The sequence below is a fragment of the Bactrocera neohumeralis genome, chromosome 2, assembly GCF_024586455.1.
Source record: "Bactrocera neohumeralis isolate Rockhampton chromosome 2, APGP_CSIRO_Bneo_wtdbg2-racon-allhic-juicebox.fasta_v2, whole genome shotgun sequence".
NCBI lineage: Eukaryota > Metazoa > Arthropoda > Insecta > Diptera > Tephritidae > Bactrocera > Bactrocera neohumeralis.
In genome coordinates this window covers 47,845,123-47,867,455 of record NC_065919.1, presented here as the reverse complement: position 1 = coordinate 47,867,455, position 22,333 = coordinate 47,845,123, and the positions used below count along the sequence as shown (strand labels likewise).

The 22,333-nt window shown below is 36.4% G+C and overlaps 1 protein-coding gene and 3 non-coding genes across 4 annotated transcripts; 3 read left to right on the top strand and 1 right to left on the bottom strand.

The window, feature by feature from the left end:
* The first annotated feature begins 138 nt into the window (after nt 1-138).
* Nucleotides 139-1,222, top strand: LOC126750998 (guided entry of tail-anchored proteins factor 1). Its single transcript, XM_050460888.1, has 2 exons — nt 139-362; nt 434-1,222. The coding sequence occupies exons 1-2, from the start codon at nt 294-296 to the stop codon at nt 896-898; spliced, it is 534 nt and encodes a 177-aa protein (XP_050316845.1). The 5' UTR covers nt 139-293; the 3' UTR covers nt 899-1,222.
* Nucleotides 1,223-1,489: 267 nt separating this feature from the next.
* On the top strand, nt 1,490-1,571 carry Trnas-gcu (transfer RNA serine (anticodon GCU)). Its single transcript has one exon. It is a non-coding gene; the product is annotated as a tRNA-Ser (tRNA).
* Nucleotides 1,572-4,513: 2,942 nt separating this feature from the next.
* Trnas-gcu (transfer RNA serine (anticodon GCU)) lies at nt 4,514-4,595 on the top strand. Its single transcript has one exon. It is a non-coding gene; the product is annotated as a tRNA-Ser (tRNA).
* Nucleotides 4,596-5,060: 465 nt separating this feature from the next.
* Trnas-gcu (transfer RNA serine (anticodon GCU)) lies at nt 5,061-5,142 on the bottom strand. The gene has a single exon. It is a non-coding gene; the product is annotated as a tRNA-Ser (tRNA).
* Between the last annotated feature and the right edge of the window lie 17,191 nt (nt 5,143-22,333).

The following is a 22,333-nucleotide window of genomic DNA, read 5'->3' as shown; positions in this document are numbered from 1 at the left end:
TATGCAATTCATTAGTGAATGCTGGATATAATTACAATCACAATATTATTAAATTAAACGTTTTTTGGATTTGCTTTTAAATGTAAAAGAAATTTACCAAACAAAATTATTACAGTATGGCAACATTCATTGAATTTTCGTGACCAAAACAGAAATAAGAGCAGACAAAAGAGAATACTCAATATTTTTTTAGGAATCACGTTTATTAATTAAATAACAACAGTACAACGATATTTACCCACCTGGCCATAAACGCTATCTGTCCAAAGCATTCAAAACCACAAATTGTTATAATGTTCCTCTTCGTAACCATTGCTGTGCTGTGCCTGTTGTTGACCATTGTAGGCGACCTGGTTAAATTGGTGAGTAACCAAGTGCCACCGGCATTGAATCAGCAATATACATCAAATAAGACTATATTTCTTTATTACAGTTACAGCTGTCAAAAATTTTCCGATGCGTTTCTGGTTCTGCCTCCAGTGATGAGTTGCAACAGCAGCTAAAAGAGGCCCGTGAAAAGGTTGAACGCATTCGCCAAGGTTCGGCTGGAACAAGTCACTACACTTACACTGTGAAATTAATGCGTGCCGAAAATGAATTGAAAACCATTCAGTCCAAATTGCGCAGTGAAGATAATATGCAGCGTTTAAAAGGTGCCTCCGTTGAACTTGTGGTGGGCTATCTACTGAAAGGTATCCTTTCACTGGCACTCTTCATTATTACAGTACGCAATCGTTACTCACCGGTTATAGTGTTTAATGAAAATATTAGCTTTGAACCACTTGGCGGGCTATTGAGCTTCCCAACAGGTGTCCCCAATGCAATATCTGTGCCGTTTTGGGCATTATCCTGCAATAGCGCATTCCGATTGATCCTCAACGCACTCAAGGGAAAGTGATTGTACTGGTTTTGGCAATATCATTGGCATTTGTTTCGGTAGCAGTGAATTAGGAAATAACACAAGCTTGTTTATATGTGTATGTACATATGTATATGACTAGAAATTGTTTTAGCTTTATTGTACAAAGCAGATCATTGTACTTTTGCCCCAATATAAATAGAACGTGGAGAAGATCTGAACTGCCATAAGAATATTGCATTTCATACGTTTTCATTAATTTAAATGGTATAAGTTTATTTATTGTGAAATAGTTTGCAGTCCAATAGGAAATATTTTTATCGAACAAAATAAAATAAACTGATTAAAGTTTTCTAAAAAGAACTAACTTTATTTGTTGTTCAGTAGCACAAAAAACTGAGAAAGAGTGGAAACTTCAAATACGTAGGAATGAAAAAAGCAAATATATACAATTTTGATTAAGTTTGTTAAAATATTTCCAAGAAAAAGAATATTTTAAATTTTATTACCAAAGCTTTTACAAAGTTCATTACTGAACAAGCATTCGAATTTGCAAATGTTGTTGTCGGCAATGTTGTGCCACTTGACAGCTTAATAACAAAATAAAACTTTGCACATGATTGTTACAAGGACGAGGTGGCCGAGTGGTTAAGGCGTTGGACTGCTAATCCAATGTGCTCTGCACGCGTGGGTTCGAATCCCATCCTCGTCGAATTACTTTTTATTCACCATTTATTTTATTTATTAAATATTTAAATGTTAAATAAATTATTACTTATAATTTAGTATTTGTAAAACCCTATATCGTTACAATTAGGAAAACCCGAACGTCATGTACTTGAAGTTGTAAATAAAATTTACAACAAATATTAATTATTAATACAACAATTGTTTAGTATTTCATGAATATTTGGAATTGCGACCAAATGGTTGCCATGTGAACTCAACGGCGACCGATGCTCGGTTTTACAAATCAAAGAAAATTATTGCGAAACTGCGTATTTTGAGCTTCGCATAGCGTAGTCATTTACTATATACTCTCCATTTCTACCCCAACATATTAGTCGCTGAAAAGAAATCGGCGAAACTGAGCCACATTTTGCACCTAAACACAAAAGTACCTAAAAATTGGAAGATCGCCATAATCAGTGTAACGCCTTCGATAACAACTTCTTTTTCGTCATAAAATAAAATTTACACAAAATACTTTATATGTAATTCTTCAAGCGATACGAGCTTTACAGCCTTTCGGTTGTATAAAAATATGTCTCCTTATTTATTATTTTTTCTTGTAACTTCCGAATTCCAGTAAATTCCAACTATTGTGACTGCATATAAGAAACTGACTTAAAGCATTCAGCTAAGGGGCACTCCTAGTATGACGGAATAAAATACTTTTTCAGATATACGATATCTCCAAAGATCTCTTCATCCACTGCTGCAGCGATTCCGGCTGTGAATGAAACATAAAAATAAAAAACTGCCGGCAAACTAGAAAATATCTTTCATACAATGACTTAAAATTAAAAAAAAAGTAAAAAATTTACAAAATGGCGGCGTTTAAGAAAAAATTGAATGTTAGTCACATGTTGGTCGCTTTTGCCCTGACATTATAGGATTTTTGATCCGATCGTATATACAAAACAGGCAAAAGTAAATTTCATGATGATCGGAGCATTTGTCTTACCGTTATCACTGCATAAAATTCAGTAAAAGCTGTTTCGAGGAAAACATGCTTACAACTGTTAAAGCTGATAGAACTGAGCGGCTACACTTCGGAAAGCTGTAATTCAAAAAATTTTTGAAACCCAGACCCATTTTTAAAGATGTAAAATATCGAAAATTATAAAGCATTTTCTTTTTTTAAATTTCACACTAGGTGTGCTCTATGTTAACTCTATCATTCTCATAGTTCACTCATATGCGTGAATCTATGCTTCTCTTTCTCTCTCGCGAAGACGCAGCAGAAAAATTCCTGGCCCCAGTTGGACTCAATACCAGCACGAGTCAGGAGGATACGGAGTAACCCTACTGCACTGATGACAAACTTAATCTAAAACTCACCGATCCAAACAGGATAGAGTTCTTCGAAAAGACAGTTTTGGCGGAATAAAATCCGGGTCAATTCCGGTAACATAGAACAAGTTGTAGTGGGAATTGATGCTTCTCTCTCTTTGTCTCTACCACAAGACTTTAGACTCCTGTATTGTTAAAACTATGACAATATCGCGGTCTATAGTGGTCACAAAAATTCAAATGAAACAACAAATATATGAACATAAATCAGATCATTGATATAATAAACGTTACTTTCTTAAAGTTAGGATAAATTTCAGTGACGAAGTCATTGTTGTTTTTAAAATATTGAAACCTTAAAAAAGGGTTCTTATGATCCACAATAGCACATATTACAAGGTGCATTCCAAAGTAAACAGGATTTTTTGATTCTAGTGCCACCTGGTGGCGCCATCTATATGTCGACTGGTGCGTTAGAATCTGCTATCTTTATCGATTGTCCAGTGAGAATTTCATGACATTTCATTGATTGGAAGTGAAGTTATTGCGCTTTAAGTGTCAGTATGTTTGTGTTATCGGTGCGAAAATGAGTTTCGAACAAAGAGCCAACTTTAAATTTTGTAAAACTTTTACCGAAACGTTTCAGTTGATGAAACAAGTTTATGGCGATGATTGCCTATCCCGTAGCAGAGTGCACGAGTGGTTTCAACGTTTTCAAAGTGGTCGTGAGGACATAAATGACGATCAACATGTGGACCAATCAAAATCCGTGATCACCGGAAATTCCATCGAAACTGTGCGTGAATTCATCAAAAATCAGCCGAAATTATCATTGAAATTCATGGAAATTGAATTGAACATCTCCAAACCATCGATTTATCGCATTTTGACCGAACATTTGGGCTTACGAAAGGTGTGTGCACGGTTCGTTCCGCACAAGTTGACTGCCGATAAAAATTGTTCGAAATCCAACATTCGAAAGACGATTATTTGACCAAAAATCACATTTTAACCATTAACCACTTTCCGTATTCACCTGATATGGCACCGTGCGACTTCTGCCTTTTCGGAAAAATGCATTTGCCCATGAAAGGAAAGCGTTATGCAGACATAGAGGCCATTCAAAAGGCTTGCACCGGCATACTGGCGGCCATACCGGCCAACGAGCTAAAACACTCGTTCGACATGCTTTTGGACCGTGCAAAAAGCTGTATTGAAGCTGAAGGAGACTGTTTTAAATGAAATAAATTGATTTTGCCGAAAAAACCATTTGTTCTGATTTTTTTAAGTCCTGTTTACTTTGGAAGGCACCTTGTATACTACGGTGCAAGCAGAGAACATAGAAGAAGTTTGTGTTTGTTTTTAAGTTCTTTGGTGCAACTTAGAGACACTTAATAAAACCTTGATTCCCATAAGGTATCAAGAATCACTGATTTTAACACTTCTGCACATAAATAACACTAACTGAGAATTTATGCTTTATAAACTTGCAGCTTTAGTTGTATAGTATAACCGATATAAAAATGATTATTTGCTTTGAAAATAATAATATAAACGATCTCTTCCACTTTTACCGACTTTCTGATGGTAAAGCAGTGCTTGCTGTGAAATAATCACACGAGTCAAATAGAATACAACGACGAGGTGGCCGAGTGGTTAAGGCGTTGGACTGCTAATCCAATGTGCTCTGCACGCGTGGGTTCGAATCCCATCCTCGTCGAATAATTTTTATTTAACTTTGAGAATTAAAAATTTAAGAGAAAGGTTTTCTAAAACAAACCAACTTTAATGTCGTTAAAGTAATAATGCTGATAAAAGCTCGGAAGTTTTATACAATGCTGTATATATGTATGTATGTATGTACATACCATATGTATGTAAATATGTATTGAATGTTTGTAGTTAAAAACTGAAGACAACAACACAATTGGTTTGAATTTGGTGATAACTTCAAAGCTATTTTATGGTAAAACCCAGATTTTGAATGCTTTTTAATAAAAAATAACTTGCCTATAGTGATATTTATAATATTTTAGTGCATGTATAAGCTTTCTACAAGTTTAAAGTTGTCTCATTATGACATAAATTACTGTTTTTCGATTGGCATAATTTAAATAGAGAAATAAACTGTTAAATATTTTTTTTTATATACACTAATTTTTTAATAATAAAATAAAATAATATTCGACGAGGATGGGATTCGAACCCACGCGTGCAGAGCACATTGGATTAGCAGTCCAACGCCTTAACCACTCGGCCACCTCGTCTTCTTGGAAAACTTTCGCCGGCAAACCGTTTCACAATCTATGCACCCTACAATCAGTAAACAACAAATTATAACAACAATTAATAAACAAAAAGTTAAAAGATATTCAAAGAGTCGCGCAAAAATATAAATTTTGTTTTAAACTTCAATTTGTTTTTGCATTTGCTGATCTTTGCCCAAGTAGATGGACGCGCGGTGTTATCAAGTGTTCTAGTTAACTGATAATAAGAAGAAGATAGTAAGGTTAAATTTATATTTCGTATGAATATCTCCACGAGTTAAGGACTTGAACTTAATTAAATATTATATACAAAAACAATACACAAATACATATATACATACATATATATGTACATATGTACATATGTGGTTTGTCAAGTACTTATTTTCGCAAGCAATTACTACTCTGCTCTGCATAACTGTTCTAAATGCTTTTTAAAGCAACAAATGACATTAAGCGTAACTTTCGGAGGTTTTGACATGAACTGCTTTTTGTTATTTATTTTCAGCTTTTTTTCTTTACTTCTTTATTTAACAATTGCGTCAGCTATTTACATTTTGTTACTTTCTTATATTTCTGTCCAAATATGTAAGTTCAATGTGTATTGTACTTGCTTATTAGCACAAATATATGTATATATTTAAAAGTCTCTATATATACATAAATTCATACATAATTGTTGATATATCTGTAATTGTTCAAAAGTGTTTACACAAACATTTAAAAACCCATTGAGTTCAATAAGCGCCGGTAGCCGCTGGTAAATGAACTAATAAAAATATTATAAGCACACATACTTACTTATATTTGGTGGTTCTCATTTCAGCTGACCTATTTCCGATTTCGTTTTCATGCAGTCCGAAGAGTGACCCTTGAAAAACTCATCGAGTCAAGTTGGTGATTTCTTAAAACATTGAGAAATTAATTATTTATTTTTTCTGGTCTAAAATTCAACTGAAACTTGTATTGATAGCACTCCCTCTTGATTCTTAAGGCACAATAGAATAAAATACGAGTGTGGGTCAACCAATATTATAAATAAATAATAAGTATTCCCCCAACGCCAGATGGCGCCACTATCGCAAGAAAAATTTACTATCGTACAATATACTATTGTTGTTGTTGCAGCGGCCGAATTCTGTCGAGTTGACAGTTTTTGGCCAGATAAAAATCCGGGTCTGTTCCGGTTATGTACACCCGACTGTCGTGGGAACGACAATATACTATATTATCGTAGACTGCTACTGTCAAAATTTCAGCCTAAGCGGACTTGTCGTTGTGCTTTGACCAAGTGCGGAAGCAGCTGTTGGTTTTAAAAATATGCAAAAATATCAATTTAGGTTGGTGATTCGATTCCTGTTCTTGGAGCTTCGAAAACCGCAACCTTGTATGTAGATAACATGAAAAAAGTCCACAATATCGTATTAGCAGACCGTGGATCTAAGGTGCTATAGGCATCTACGATGACTGCGAAGATGGTACATCGTTAGGACTAGTGTAAAACAAGACTATAATGAAAAATAAATAGCAATTTTTTCAAAAATTGTTTTTTTTTTGTAACTAAGGGCTGTGGACTAAAACGGACACAGATCCCACAAAAACGATATTCTGTTAATACGATGGATACATTTCGGGACTACACGAAAAGAACTAGTTAGCACCAGATACATTTGGCGAAGTCACGCCACGATTTTAAACTACTGCAATAAATACTTAGGCTAAACGAAGCAAATTACTGATATGAAGAAAAAATTTGCCAAAGCATTTTTGGGGATTAACGTTGACAATGACAAATATCGCATAAAATGGAACTTGTGGCTGTAGAAAAACAAATAAGTCACCTCCATGTTGGAAAAATCAGAAGAATTCTACTTGTATAGCAAGAATTTGGAAAACGAAGAAACGACTATCGATTTTAATTGATTTTAGCACCAGTCACTTAATCGTCCAGGTAAGATGCTCCATTACTCTCCTCAAGTGGAGTATTCTAGAAGCCCGAATTTTGAGCGGTTTTTGGCAATTGGAAAAAATCAAATGATTATTTTATTACTCCTTTTTATACTCTTGCAACTCTTCTTCTTAATTGGCGTAGAAACCGCTTAAGCGATTATAGCCGAGTTAACAACAGCGCGCCAGTCGTTTCTTCTTTTCGCTACGTAGCGCCAATTGGATATTCCAAGCGAAGCCAGGTCCTTCTCCACTTGGTCCGATTCCAACGGAGGGAGGTCTTCCTCTTCCTCTGCTTCCCCCGGCGGGTACTGCGTCGAATACTTTCAGAGCTGGAGTGTTTTCGTCCATCCGGACAACATGACCTAGCCAGCGTAGCCGCTGTCTTTTAATTCGCTGAACTATGTCGATGTCGTCGCATATCTCGAACAGCTCATCGTTCCATCGAATGCGGTATTCGCCGTGGCTAACGCGCAAAGGACCATACATCTTTCGCAGAACTTTTCTCTCGAAAACTCGCAACGTCGACTCATCCGTTGTTGACATCGTCCAAGACTCTGCACCATACAGCAGGACGGGAATTATGAGTGACTTATAGAGTTTGGTTTTTGTTTGTCGAGAGAGGACTTTGCTTCTCAATTGCCTACTCAGTCCAAAGTAGCACCTGTTGGCAAGAGTTATCCTGCGTTGGATTTCTAGGCTGACATTGTTGGTGGTGTTTACGCTGGTTCCAAGATAGACGAAATTATCTACGACTTCAAAGTTATGACTGTCAACAGTGACGTGAGTGCCAAGTCGCGAGTGCGACGACTGTTTGTTTGATGACAGGAGATATTTCGTCTTGCCCTCGTTCACTGCCCGACCCATTTTCTGTGCTTCCTTGTCCAGCCTGGAGAAAGCAGAACTAACGGCGCGGGTGTTGAGGCCGATGATATTAATATCATCGGCATACGCCAGCAGCTGTACACTCTTATAGAAGATGCTACCTTCTCTATTTAGTTCTGCGGCTCGAACTATTTTCTCCAAAAGCAGGTTGAAAAAGTCGCACGATAGGGAATCGCCTTGTCTGAAACCTCGTTTGGTATCGAACGGCTCGGAGAGGTCCTTCCCGATCCTGACGGAGCTTTTGGTGTTACTCAACGTCAGTTTACACAGCCGTATTAGTTTTGCGGGGATACCAAATTTAGACATCGCGGCATAAAGGCAGCTCCTTTTCGTGCTGTCGAAAGCAGCTTTAAAATCGACGAAGAGGTGGTGTGTGTCGATTCTCCTTTCACGGGTCTTTTCCAAGATTTGGCGCATGGTGAATATCTGGTCGGTTGTTGATTTGCCAGGTCTATAGCCACACTGATAAGGTCCAATTAGTTTGTTGACGGTGGGCTTTAATCTTTCACACAATACGCTCGATAGAACCTTATATGCGATGTTGAGGAGGCTAGTCCCACGGTAGTTGGCGCAGATTGTGGGGTCTCCTTTTTTATGGATTGGGCATAGCACACTTAAATTCCAATCGTTGGGCAAGCTTTCGTCCGACCATATTTTACAAAGAAGCTGATGCATGCACCTTATCAATTCTTCGCCGCTGTGTTTGAATAGCTCGGCCGGCAATCCGTCGGCCCCTGCCGCTTTTGTTGTTCTTCAGGCGGGCAATTGCTATTCGAACTTCTTCATGGTCGGGTAATGGAACGTCTGCTCCATCGTCATCGATTGGGGAATCGGGTTCTCCTTCTCCTGGTGTTCTGCGTTCACTGCCATTCAGCAGGCTGGAGAAGTGTTCCCTCCATAATTTAAGTATGCTCTGGGCATCAGTGACTAGATCACCTTTGGGGGTTCTACAAGAGTACGCTCCGGTCTTGAAACCTTCCGAAAGCCGCCGCATTTTTCGTAGAATTTTCGAGCATTACCCCTGTCGGCCAGCTTATCAAGCTCTTCGTACTCACGCATTTTAGCCTCTTTCTTCTTCTGTCTACAAATGCGTCTCGCTGCCCTCTTCAACTCTCGGTATCTATCGATCGTAACGTTGCGAGGTAAAGGCAGCCTGTTTTCTCTCCGCAACTTGCGATGAGCACTCCTCGTCGTACCAGGTGTTCTTTTGCACTTTCTGAAAACCAATGGTTTCGGTTGCAGCGTACGTAAGGAGTTTGAAATGCTGTCCCACAGTTCCCTTATACCGAGTTGTTGACGAATGCTCTCAGAGAGCAGGAGTGCAAGCCGAGTAGAAAATCGTTCGGCTGTCTGTTGTGATTGCAGCTTCATGCAACATGTTACCATAATAAGTTTGCCACGATGTTTGTAATACCAAAAAGAAAACGTCAGAGACGCTTTAAAGTGTATATATGTATATAAGATCAGCGTAACGAGCTGAGTCGATTTAGCCATGTCTGTCTGTCTGTATATACTTATACGTACGGGACGAGTATGTCAGTTTTTAATCTGAAAGTTTGCACCCGTACTTTTCTCACCAAGAAGCTCATTTGTCGGAATGGCCGATATGAACTGAATGTTTGGAATTAGGTGCCTACTTATGTATATGCACAACTTTTTCTTTTGACATTATGTACGGAACTCGATTTCTTTTGTCTGGATTACCACGGGTATGCTTGCTGAAGTCCAGATGCTGAACCCAAATTTCGACTTGGTTTTCAATAAATCGACTGTGACATTCGCTGTGTGGCTTGTGGCGCCGTCCTGTTGGAACTACATATTGTCCAAGTTCATATCTTTCTGGTCGACCTATCGTTGAAAAAGCCGATGAAATTATGGAATATATTGACCAAGACCGTCACTTAGCAGCCATAGCATCGCCAAGACTTAACATTCATCATCAAACAGTTTTGAACCATTTAAAAAAGGCAGAATACAAAAAGAAGCTCGATGTTTGGGTACCACATGAATTGCCTGCGATAAATTTAATAGACCGAATTAACATCTGCGATTATTTGCTGAAACGAAATGAAATCGAACCATTTCTGAAGCGAATGGTAACATGAGACGAAAAGTGGATCAAATACGACAATAATGTGCGAAAAATATCATGGTCCAAGCGTGGTGAAGCTCAACAAATGGTCGCAAAGCTAGGAATGACGCCTCGAAAGGTTATGCTGAGTGTTTGTTTGGATTAGAAAGGAATCATCCACTATGAGCTGCTCCGCCCGGTCGAACGATTGATTATATATTTGACTGTCCACAACTGATGAGATTGAAACAAGCAATCGAAAAAAGCAGCCAGAACTGATCAACAGTAAGGGCTTCGTCTTCCATCAGGACAATTCTAGACCACACACATCTTTGATGACTCGGCAAAAACTGGGAGAGTTTGGCTGGGAAGTTTTGATGCATCCAGCATATAGCCCTGACCTTGCGTCATCGGACTAACATCTGTTTCGATCAATGCAGAACTCCCGTAATGAAGTAAAGTTCAGGCTTCAGGAGAAGCCTGTGAAAATTACTTGTCACAGTTTTTCGCCGAGAAACCAGAAAAGGTTTACACTGATGGAATAATGTCTCCAGCGGAAAAATGGCAACAGTGGTCGACCAAAATGGTACATATTTGGTTCATTAAACTTCATTATAAATATAAAAAAAAAATAAGTTGAAGTTTGATGGAAATACGAAAAGACTTTTTCGACTACCCAATAATTTCGTTTTTCTAACAAACCTTATGTCGAATATGTCGGACAGTGTCTATGTAAGTTGTTTGTTTATTTAAATGCTTGGATGCCGATTCTCTGATTGACGTTTTGCACCTAAAGGTATTTCCCTGGCTTTAACTTAATTCTTCATTAATTACATCTTTTTAGAAGCGTGTTGTTACATATGAAAGTCACCATTAGTGCTTTATCAAAATGTTAAGCAATAGTTAGAATCATCTAGATATTAAAGTCGTGTCATATAGGAAGTAGACGTGTTCCGCTTTCGCCCATTTGCAAAAACAATCTCTGAAAAGAACAAGAATCTGGTTTACTAAGTTTTATCAATTTATCAACACTTTTACTCAGATTAACACTTAGACGAACAGACTAACGTAAGTGACAGCCACGCAGTTTTACTACAGACGCTACAAACTACCGTTAGTTGAACAAAAGTATTATACATTTTGCTATAAGTTGCGAGGGTATAACAATTGTACAAAAATGCCTGTAGCGCACTGATATACTATAAGTACTACAGCAAATTGTATACTCGCTGCTAAATACTCCAATTAATAAAACCTAACAAATACTATGGACTTCCAACAAAGTTGTGATATAATAACACATTTATAGAAACCAGATAAGATTGTGCAATGAATTATGCATATGCATATGCATTAGTACCATGGAAATCTGCGTGTTGCGCCGCAATTTAGCGCAACTCTTCCAAGTAATTACAAATAATACTCACATCCAGAATATTTTCGCAGCTTCTTAATGAGAGAAGGACAAATAGAGGCAACGGTCAATTAATCATTCGCTTTAGGAATTTAGACAATTACTTTATTTAATTAAAGCAACACATGTTTCATTCATTATTGAGCGCCCGACCTGTCAGAAAGCCCAAGCGTTAGGCAGAAGGACAGGATAAGGTGTTGCTGTAGCACTACTTAACATATGTACATATGTACATACATACATGCTTTATAGTACTTATGGCATATACATATACTATATGTGGGCCGCTGCGCTGGTGAGGGGCGCAGTGAGGGCTTGACAAAAGAACTTGAACGATCTGTGTGAACTTGTTTACCAAACAGGATAATTGAAATTCTTCACTGAATGCTACACGTGCGAAGGTTTCTGCTTAGAAAAGTGCTCTTTCACTGAGTATCCGTACTCCCGGCTATGTAGTTAGAATGTTTGTGATATACTTATGTACCATATATACGTATGTATGTTCGTGTGTGTGTTTGGTTGTGACTTGACAGAAGTGCCACAAATAGCAGGCACTCCAAACGACTTGATATTTTTAGATTGTTAACTGTGCGGGAATTTAGGTGCAATTATGTGTGTTTAAGGGCATCGAACGTTGACTATAAACAATAGCATACATACATACATACAAATATGCCAAGCCGCTTTTTAACATTATAACAAGGACAAGGACATTCTACAACTAATTACACTGAGCGGAGCGTTGACACATCGTAGGCATTGCATTTTATTTTATCTAATGTGGGGAGAGGTGTGGTGAACACTGACAGCTAGAGTCGAGTGTTCTTCTAATGGTTTGAAATTATTTATTGTTAATTATTATATTTTTTTCGCTTACTTTAAGAAATGGTTTACTTAAAGGAAATACAATTTCTGCCAGTCCGTATAAAAACGACTGGGTTCGAAGAAAAAGTTCTTCGTAGTAGTCCCGTTTCGACGAGACTTTGAGTTTAGTTCTAGAGCACAATCTTACGACAGCGACTGGTAAGTACTTAGTCTCACCACCCGATGGCGCTCTAACGCAAAACAAATTTACTGTCGTGTACTACAATCTCGTAGACCGGTGATTCCTACCGAATCGAACTCATGGCTAAGTTAAGACCATATGTGCATGTCACCATGTCGGCGAATTTTAGAAAAATAGAAAAATGTCAACGGTGGTATGTAATTTGATTCCTGTTTTCGGTGATTCAGCGAGATCGTACTTCGTATTTGATTATTGACGTCTAGATGTCCCTAAAACTTTGAAAAAAAAAACGAAACAAAAGCCCGCGAGATCGTATTCGCAGAGCACCGTTTAAGTTAGTTAAGATAGCGAAATATTGTATACGTAAAAGGCATCGGCGCGTTGGATATCGAGTTTTCTCACTCCAAATTAGAAAAACAAAAGTGAGACCACTTCACAGTAGTTCGTGAAGCTGTTTAAGCGCAATCTGAAGGAGTTTCTTGTCCGTTGACGAAAAATAAACCCTCTGAAATACGTCAGAAATACACCAGAGACTGAACAAAAGCTTAACCAGCAGACTTCACACGGCGAACTTGCTCTGAAAAAACAGGCACGTAATGGCTACCATATTCAGGGAAAAGGCAAAGGCAAAAACGATTATAGAGATATGTATACTATACCAAATAATTAGATTAACAATCTCATTTGAAAAATATATAAAGTTCTCTGACAACGCATCAACCTCACCTCGAACGTTGCTACTACCAAATTGGCCGAATTACAATATGAGCTGCTGTCCTATATCCTCCAGATTTCGATCTTTTGATTGCCAAGCTTGAAAAATTCATTGTTACCCGACCGAAATTTGAGTCGAATAAGAAGGTTATAGCCGCCACAGAGGCCTACTTCGAATACCGCCAGAACACGTATTTTTTTAGACGTGTTAGAGAAGGTGGAGCACCAATGGGTCAAATGTATCGCGCTAAATGGAGATTTTGTTAAGAAAAAAATCTCAACTTTGTAAATTTTTTTATAGGGTAAATACTTATCGGACCGATTGGTATAGCTCGGAATGAAATATGACTAAGTCGTGTTACTCTCTCAACCTTACTAGAGCTAATACAACGGGTTTTTCAATAAGCGGTACAAAAGTTTATTTTTTAATAAAACAACAATGGTTTGGGATATAAAAGAAATTCTTCTAAAAGTAGCCACCAAGGGTACGCTTGCAGAAGAAGTCCAGTCGCTGAACCCAATTTTTGACGGTTTCTTGTTGGCATAGATCATAGACTTGACGTAGTTCCTTAGAAAGTAGTCTAACGGCGTCAAATCGCACGACCGAGGCGGCCAATTGACTAAGTCATTTCGTGAGATAACACGTTCACCAACCTTGGTTTTCCAAAAGTCGATTGTGATATTCGCAGTGTGGTTTGTGGCGCCGTCTTGTTGGAACCACAGATTGTCCAAGTCCATATCGTCCGATTCGGGCCAAAAATATGCGATCATCATTGAGCGGTAGCGATTCCATGACCCCGCCGGCCCATAAACCGCACCAAACCGTAATTTTTTCGGGATGCAATGGTGACTCATGTAGTACGTGTGGATTGTTGCCTGACCAATAATGCATATTTTGCTTATTGACGAAGCCATTCAGTCAGATATGAGCCTCATCGCTGAAGATGATTTTTCGATGAAAATCCGGATCATTTTCAAGTTGTTACACAGCCTAATTCACGAACATAAACGATTCTGGTGATCAAGCGGCTTCAGTTCTTGCGTCAATTTGATCTTATAAGGATTCAGGCCAAGATCTTTACGCAAAATTTGCCACAACGACGTCACAGACGACGCCCGACGCTTGAGAACGATGTGTGAGATTTGGGTCTTCCTGAATTCTTTCCCTAGTAGCAGCAATATTCTTGACACTATGGGCAATTCCTAGTCCCACTGGCACAGGAAAATTTTTTCTGTGCTTGTGAATTAAAATTTTTACATTAGACACTCAATTGTTGTTGTCAAGATGATTGTGACGACCATAAATTGGACGTAGGGCTCTTAAAGTGGAGACCACTGACACCGAATTTCGGTGAAAATTTTTATAATTTCGACTCGTTGTTGGATCGTATATCTTTCCATGATGAAATGGCAAGCCTTATTGAATAGAAATGTCAAAAGAGCGGAAGAGAATATGGCGTCGTTTGCTGTCCCCATTGCCATTACTAATTCAATTAAATAAACGAATTTTCATAATAAATGCAAAAACTTAATAATAATGATAAAAATGAGGAATTTGCGAACAATTTAACTGAATTTGTGAGAACCACAGAATAAAAATTACTACCAGAATATCTTCTTAAATAATAAAAATATGACCAGGCTTGCATTTCTAGACCAATTAAAAGCAAATTATGCCAATTATGTTGGCAATATGCATTAAATACGTGCACTCTTACTTTAATCCCACACTGAACTAAATACCTTGAGAGCCCTAGTTCTAATGGAAAGCGTCAAAGCCCGAAGCAGAGCCAATGACCTTCAGCTCATTAGCGCCAACAACATCTTAAATTTTTTTATTGCACTTAAGGCTTAGACAACACGAATATCATGTGCATACTAAGATCAAATAAAGATGGCATGATAATCTAACGAAATCGTAGAAATGCACAAAAGTATCGGGGCTATAAAAAGACTTTACACCTTCGTGACAGATAATTGCTTTTCACTAATTTCACATTTTGAATAACAAGAAGAGGCTTAGAAATCATTTGCTGTCACTCCCTTTGATTTGAAATATTATCATATTGCATTTTTAATCAGAAAAGAGGCGGAACACTGTAGCGCCATCAGAAGCCAGAAAATATACGAGGGCTGTTTGATATACATGAAAGGTTTCCCTTATAGATTGGAAAAGCACGATGACGATCGAAGCAATTCGAAGAAAAGAAGTACGATCAAATCGAGCGCCTGAATATAACTTCTCCTAATAGCTATACTAAGTTCGACAGCGCTGTCGGTGAGGAATTTCGCAAAGATTTACAATAAATTTCATAAATATTCAACAGAAAGAAAACAATACTCATTTTGCAATAATCAAGCGGAATCAGTACAGAAAAATATTGTGTAATATATGTATATGTAATCAGATATACGCATGACATTCAACTACCTGTATGTAGCTGTATTTATAGAATTTTCTACCTTATACTTACCAGTATAACCACCCAATTCCTCATAATTGACCACCACAAGCCACGCTTTCTGCCTTTAAAAACATGTAAATGAGCTTTTGATTGGTCTGTTTATTTGTGTTTACAAGAATACGCGTCTTAATATCAAAGTGGGCACATCTTACGGCCAGCTGTTTTCCTTTCGTGCTAACACGATGACGTTGCGCATGCGCCTCTGCGCAAATATAAAGAACTGTCTCAGCGCCAATGTGAAGTCATTTTAATTTCGCGGTTTGCAGTGCGCAGTACTTTCGAGTGTACAAATAAGTGTTGAAAGTTGGAATATTTTTCTTTACAAGAAAGGTGAATAAAATTTACAATTAATTCTATGAAAATTAAGAATATTCGAAGAGAAATAAATAATGTGTTTATAATTATATTTTAAATACAAAATAATTTAATATGTTTGAAAAATTTAATTAACATTTTAGTGCAATTTGTAAAATATGTGTTTTACAAAAATATTTCATTGTGATAATTTTTACAAGTTTTACTAAATATTAAACAATTCAAAGAAACAATAATCCTTTATCTAATGAAATATAAGTTTTTTTTCAAATGTTATGTTTTGAAATAAATTTTTTATTCGAAGAAAAATACATTTACATAACTTTGGTTTTTAAAATTCTTCTAAAATTATTTTTTATATTTAAAGGTTTTATATAATGTGACCTAAAATGCAAAACAATGTGTCAACAAAAAATTAAAATTGAGATTTTTATTGCTTTCGATTCACCACATCTTATTATATATGTATATGTATGCATTAAATTTTAAGCTTCTGTTATCAGATATAACCAATATTTAATCAATATATGTATAACCATTTCATAACCAAAATAGAAATTTTTTTTTTCAATATGAGTGCTTTCTAATATATCGTTTTTCCTTCGCCTATAATCTTATGAAGGGGGAAGGATGTGTGTATATTTTAAAGTTTAAAGATTATTTTACTAAGTATACGATAAGAGATAATAATTAAGAAAAAACATTGACTTTGCTTGCACCTGGCATAAGCTTTAATACTCTTCGCAAATAACCAAGTTTTCCAAGGACTTCATTTGGGTCGTTCTGTTTGTGTGACAACCAATTGCTATAACAGTCTGATCTAAACAATTTGTTTGGAGAAAACACCGTTGTCTTAAAATATAATCCTAGCCAAATTTCTTGAAGATATATCGTAATTTAAAAACGCTTTCAATACAAGCATTTGGTTCTGATCGATCAGTGTGTATTCGTATGTCACATTTATACAATCGTGGTCTGATCTAAACAAGGTGTTCGGAGTTTGTAGTGTTCCCTTGGATAATAATACGGGAAAACGTTTTTTAAATTATTTTGTCAAATAAAAAAGTTTACCATGCAGGAACTTAGGTTTAATCGATCAGTGTGTATGACAGCTAAATTTTATATTTGTTTGTTAACGGTGGTTATGTCAAATGCACAGCTTCTTGGCTATAAAAGAGCATATCTAAAGTTTTAGATCTTTATCTCAAAAAACTGAGGTAGTTCGCGTATCAACAGATGGACAAACGGAAAGACGAACATGGCTAAATCGACTTCTGCTGGTCGTGCTGGTACAAATACCCGGAAATTGTCAATAAAACGCAAAATTTTTAATTATTCATCAATATTTATTCTGTCGACGATTTTTCCAGTCCTCGACACACTTTTCATGAGCGTTTTTTGGAATGGCCTTCAGTTCTTTCAGTGAATTTTGTTTTATCTCTTCGATCGACTGAAAATGGGTTCCATTCCGATAATTGTTGACTTGTTTGCATGTCAAACTCATAAACCCATGTCTTATCTTCAGTTATAAAGCTCTCCATTAATAAGCGATCGGAATTCGCATGTCCAAAGAGACCCGTTTGCGGTACTCTTTTTGAAAAAAAAATCAACTTTATCGGGGCGAGTCGAGCAAGAACGCGTTTCATACCCAAAATCATTCGTACGGACTCAAGAGATGCCGAGCTCTCTTGCAATCTCTCTAACACTTGCCTGACGATTTTTAGGCACCATATCCTTCACTTTTTTTTTAATATTTTCATCAGTTGAAGAGATTGAAGTTCGTCTAGAACGAGGCATGTCTTCAACGTTCTCTCCACCATCTTTGAAGGCCTTGTACCACTCATATGCTTGTGTTTTTGATTAAACTGGATCACTGAGACAAATTTTTTGTTCGATATTTTCATATAATGTAAAAATCGCAACGCACTAGCGAGGTATACCGACTTAAGTAGCTGGTGTTAACGTACTGGCTGACAGATCGCACTCATATCTGGCATAATAATTAAGGACAGTTCTACCAACTTAGCAAAATACTTTTCATTTATCCGTGGAATTTAAATTATAATTTCGGGGTACTCTTTTAACACAATTTACATATTTTTTATAGAAGCCTCGCATTCTTCTGGGTATTATAAACTTCATGGCAAAATTTGCCCTGTTTAAAGTATAAAAATTAGAATACAAAAACCGAAATATTCGATTTTTCGAAACCATTTATTCTACTTACTATCAATTATGAAATAGAGCATATCATAGCAAGTTTAAAATTTTATCTTATATAATATGTATTTTTAAACGAACGCCTCCAATTGATCATATATTTGAAAAATTTTACTTAAAAGTTTCTAGAGAGTTCCGAAAATACCGCCCGTTAATAATGGAACCCTATATAACAATTTCCAAAAAAGACTTAATCAAAGTGAAAACGTCAGGAATCATTACTAATAATCTAATAACAAAGCATAGACAATATACAAGTTTTTAGATGGTCTCTTGGTGCGACCCTCATAATTATTTTCAGTGCGATTCTTATATCTAATTCTCCAAACTAGCGTATGTACGTAATTATATGAGGATTTGGTACAATATGTGGTGTACTCCCAAGTGTTGTCTTTCAAATGGAAAGACCTGCAAGTTTTAAGTCGATTTGGAATAGTTATAGCTATTTCCTGGCACGTGCATGAGCTGAAATGTGTGAGTTAGTAAATATCATTGGCATCTCAAGTAACGTCTAGCTGCTATCATTGAAGATTTTTTACAAATGAAAAAAAAAACTTTGCTGCATTGCTCATTGCCCCTGACTTATCCAGCATTTAACACGACCTATAAACAAATGGAATTTCGCTATGAGCATAATTCAACAGATTTAGCTTTAAGCGACTATTTCTTCTTTGCGAGACTTGAGAATACTAAAATTAGGTCGAGATGGAAGCAAAAGCTTATTTTGAAGGCCTCGAAGCTTCACGCAATTGAAACCGCATCGATGTATTGGAAAAGGTTAAAACAAATGCATTACTCTAGTAGGAGATGATTTCGTTGCATAAAGTCATATTTTCACTCAAAAAAGTTCTTTCCTGATTGGGTCAAAGGCTTTTCAACCCCTGCCGTGGTAGTAGTACAATATTCAACCATTATAACAAAACGAACGTTATTATTATTATAAAGCAATACATACATATCGTTACCAAAAATGCAGAACAACGATTCATCAAAAAATCGAAAACGAGTTTTTTATTGTTTACGACTCACTACATCATATTACATACATGTATGCATAAAATTTTTAGCTTCCGCTGTCAGTTATAACCAATATATAATCATTTTCTAACCAAAACTGAAATTTTGTTTCAAAATGAGTGGTTTCTATTATGTAAACTTATGAAAAGTGGTGTGACGGTATTTTGCATTTTAGGTGACGATATACTTATGTACATACATACATATGTGATGAATTGCTCAAAAATAATTTTCACTGTTAAAATAAATAAATTGGTTACATAGCTTTCTAAGGAATGACATGCAACTGTCGTTATGTGATACAGTGCAATGTATTTATAAATGTTGCATGCACGCAAGTTATTTTGCATTGGTCGTATACCGTGATTTTAAAGTGCATTAGGGGTGCACATATGCCAACGAAGTGTTTTTAATTTTTTATTCGCAAATAATTCTGCTCATTGAATTCTTGCAAGTCGGGAAAATGGGTTTTTTTGTGTGATTATTATTATTATTATTTTTTTTTTGAATTGGTATTCTATTTAAAATATAAATAAAGGATATTGAATTTACAAAATTGTCTGTACTTTAATAATGGTAGATTAATTTGAAACAATTTTGGATACCCTCGCTTACTTAGCTGATCTTCAAGAGGGCCTCTGAAAAAGGCATCTGTCGGCGAGCGCGCACTTTTTACTTAAAACTGTCTCAAAGCCAAAAACCAAAAAAGAAAATATTATAACTACATATAGGTGAATACAAGTAATGTTTGAGGAACTATTGAAATTTTAATTTTTGACACATTTTGGTTTCCAAAAAAAGTCATTTTTTTAGGAAAAAATTAAAAAATCCATATTATGATCAAAGTATTATTTCTTCTTTTATTATCTGACAAATAGTTTTAAAATGGTGGCTTGAAAATTTTCGAGCCGAACGGTCTAGCCATTTTAGTATTAGTATTTATATATAATACATTCGATATATGTATGTGCAAAAAATTTTTTTTTTTTTTTGAGAGTCATAAATGAATATAACCCCTTAATCTAGTAAGTTTATAGAAAACTCTTCCGTATACCATGGCTAACAGAAATATAAAGAATAATTATTCGGGAAATCAAGAGATACTTGGTAATTTTAAACAATCATAATTAATCACATATTCTGTATGGTAGGCTTCAATTTAGCAAGAAAAACATATATTGATATCAAACATTTAAGGCACGAACAACCCTAGTGCACAAATGATAAGTTTGCAGCTCATATAACAGCATTAGTTTTAAGCAGGTGACAACACTTGTCACTACATGAGGCAATTTCGAGAATAGCTGGCGCTAAAAATAATCACAAAACCGTAAAAACGTAAGGGGAATCAAGCAAATATTACAGCAAGCCATTATGAACGCATAGCCCACATATGTACATATTTGCTTATAGTCAAAGAAAACATAGAGAAAGAGAAAGAAACGCGTAAAGAGGCAGAGGAAAGTTGCGGGTCTACTAGAGCAATGAATTTTGTACCGGTAAAGAATGAACTGTTAGCTAATACCCACATGTACTCGCCGTATTATCTCATAGCTGATATGAAACATACACACTCATACATAGCATACATGGTAAGTTGTCTAAACACGAATACTAGACAGCGAATCTATGCAAATAAAAGTAACGTTCGTAAATATTAATCAGCCGACTTACGCGCTTTAAGCATCGAGGATTACTCTACTTGCACTGATGGGCCGTTTGAAGTGCTAAGTCACGGCCAGGCCATTGAAATGCTGACTTGACTGCACTGACGTAGTATACGCAATGGCTAATCGAAATGTGCTCGCAGAATCATTGTTTACGGTTATCGCTGCAGATGCATTCGTCACGTGACGAGATTGCTTAATACGCAATTTTGCAAACCGCAATGCTGCTATTGCATTAAAAGATGGGTTTAGTTTTTGTATGGTTTATTTGGGGATATGGTCATCAATATATTGTATAACTATAGATTGAGATTGACATTCATTTACATATATGTATATACATATTCCAAATTTTATTGAACTGTCCTAAAATTTTCCGCATTTCGACTGAACTACTTAAATACGAATAATTACGAGGTTCATTTAAGTTAAAACTGTAAACATAATAATAAAAAAAAGCTAAGCGGGTATTTTTACTATTAGTATTGTATGGAAATCCAGTATAACTTTTTTCTGGGGCTGATCTGAGCCACAATCAGATCTTACTTTTAAGTAATATGTGGAATGTGCCTGTAGATAATATACTTTAACTGGTTTATAGGTTTCTAAAAATAGTATAAATTTGGTTATTTGATTTGCCTGTTCATTCCGTTTTAGATCAATCATCTTCGACGAGTAAAACTTTAAACCTTAAAACTATTTCAAATTTGAACTTTATCTCCACACTAGCATTATCTGCCAATGCGCAAAGGACCATAAATTTTCTGCAAAACCTTGCTCTCGAAAACCTGTAACGTCGACTCATCAGATCATGTCATCGGCCATGTCTCTGCACCATATAGCGGGACGGGAATAAAGAGTGACTTATAGAGTTTGGTCTCTGTTCGTCGAGAGAGGACTCTACTTCTCAATTGCCTACTCAGTCTGTAGTAGTATCTTTTGGAAAGAGTTATTCTGCGTTGGATTTCGAGGCTGACATTATTGTTACTGGTTCCAAGATGGACGAAATTATCTACGACTTCGAAGTTACGACTGTCAACAGTAACGTGGGAGCCAAGTCGCTAGTGCGACGTTTGTTTGATGACAGGAGATATTGCGTCTTGCCCTCGTTCACTACCAGACACATTTGCTTCGCTTCCTTATTCAGTCTGGAGAAAGCAGAACTAACGACGTAGTTGTTGAGGCCAATGATATCAATATCATCGGCCTACGCCAGCAGCCGTACAGTCTTATAAAACATGGTAATTTCTCTATTTCGTTCTGCAGCTCGAATTATTTCCTCCAAGAGTAGTCGCACGATAGGGAGTCTCCTTGCCTGAAACATCGTTTGGTATCGAACGGCTCGGAGAGGTTTTTCCCGATCGGAGCTTTTGGTATTGCTCAACGTCAATTCACACAGCCGTATTATTTTTTCGCGAACTAGTGCCTCAGTTTTTAAAATATCGATCTGAACTTTTGCAAACGTCCTTT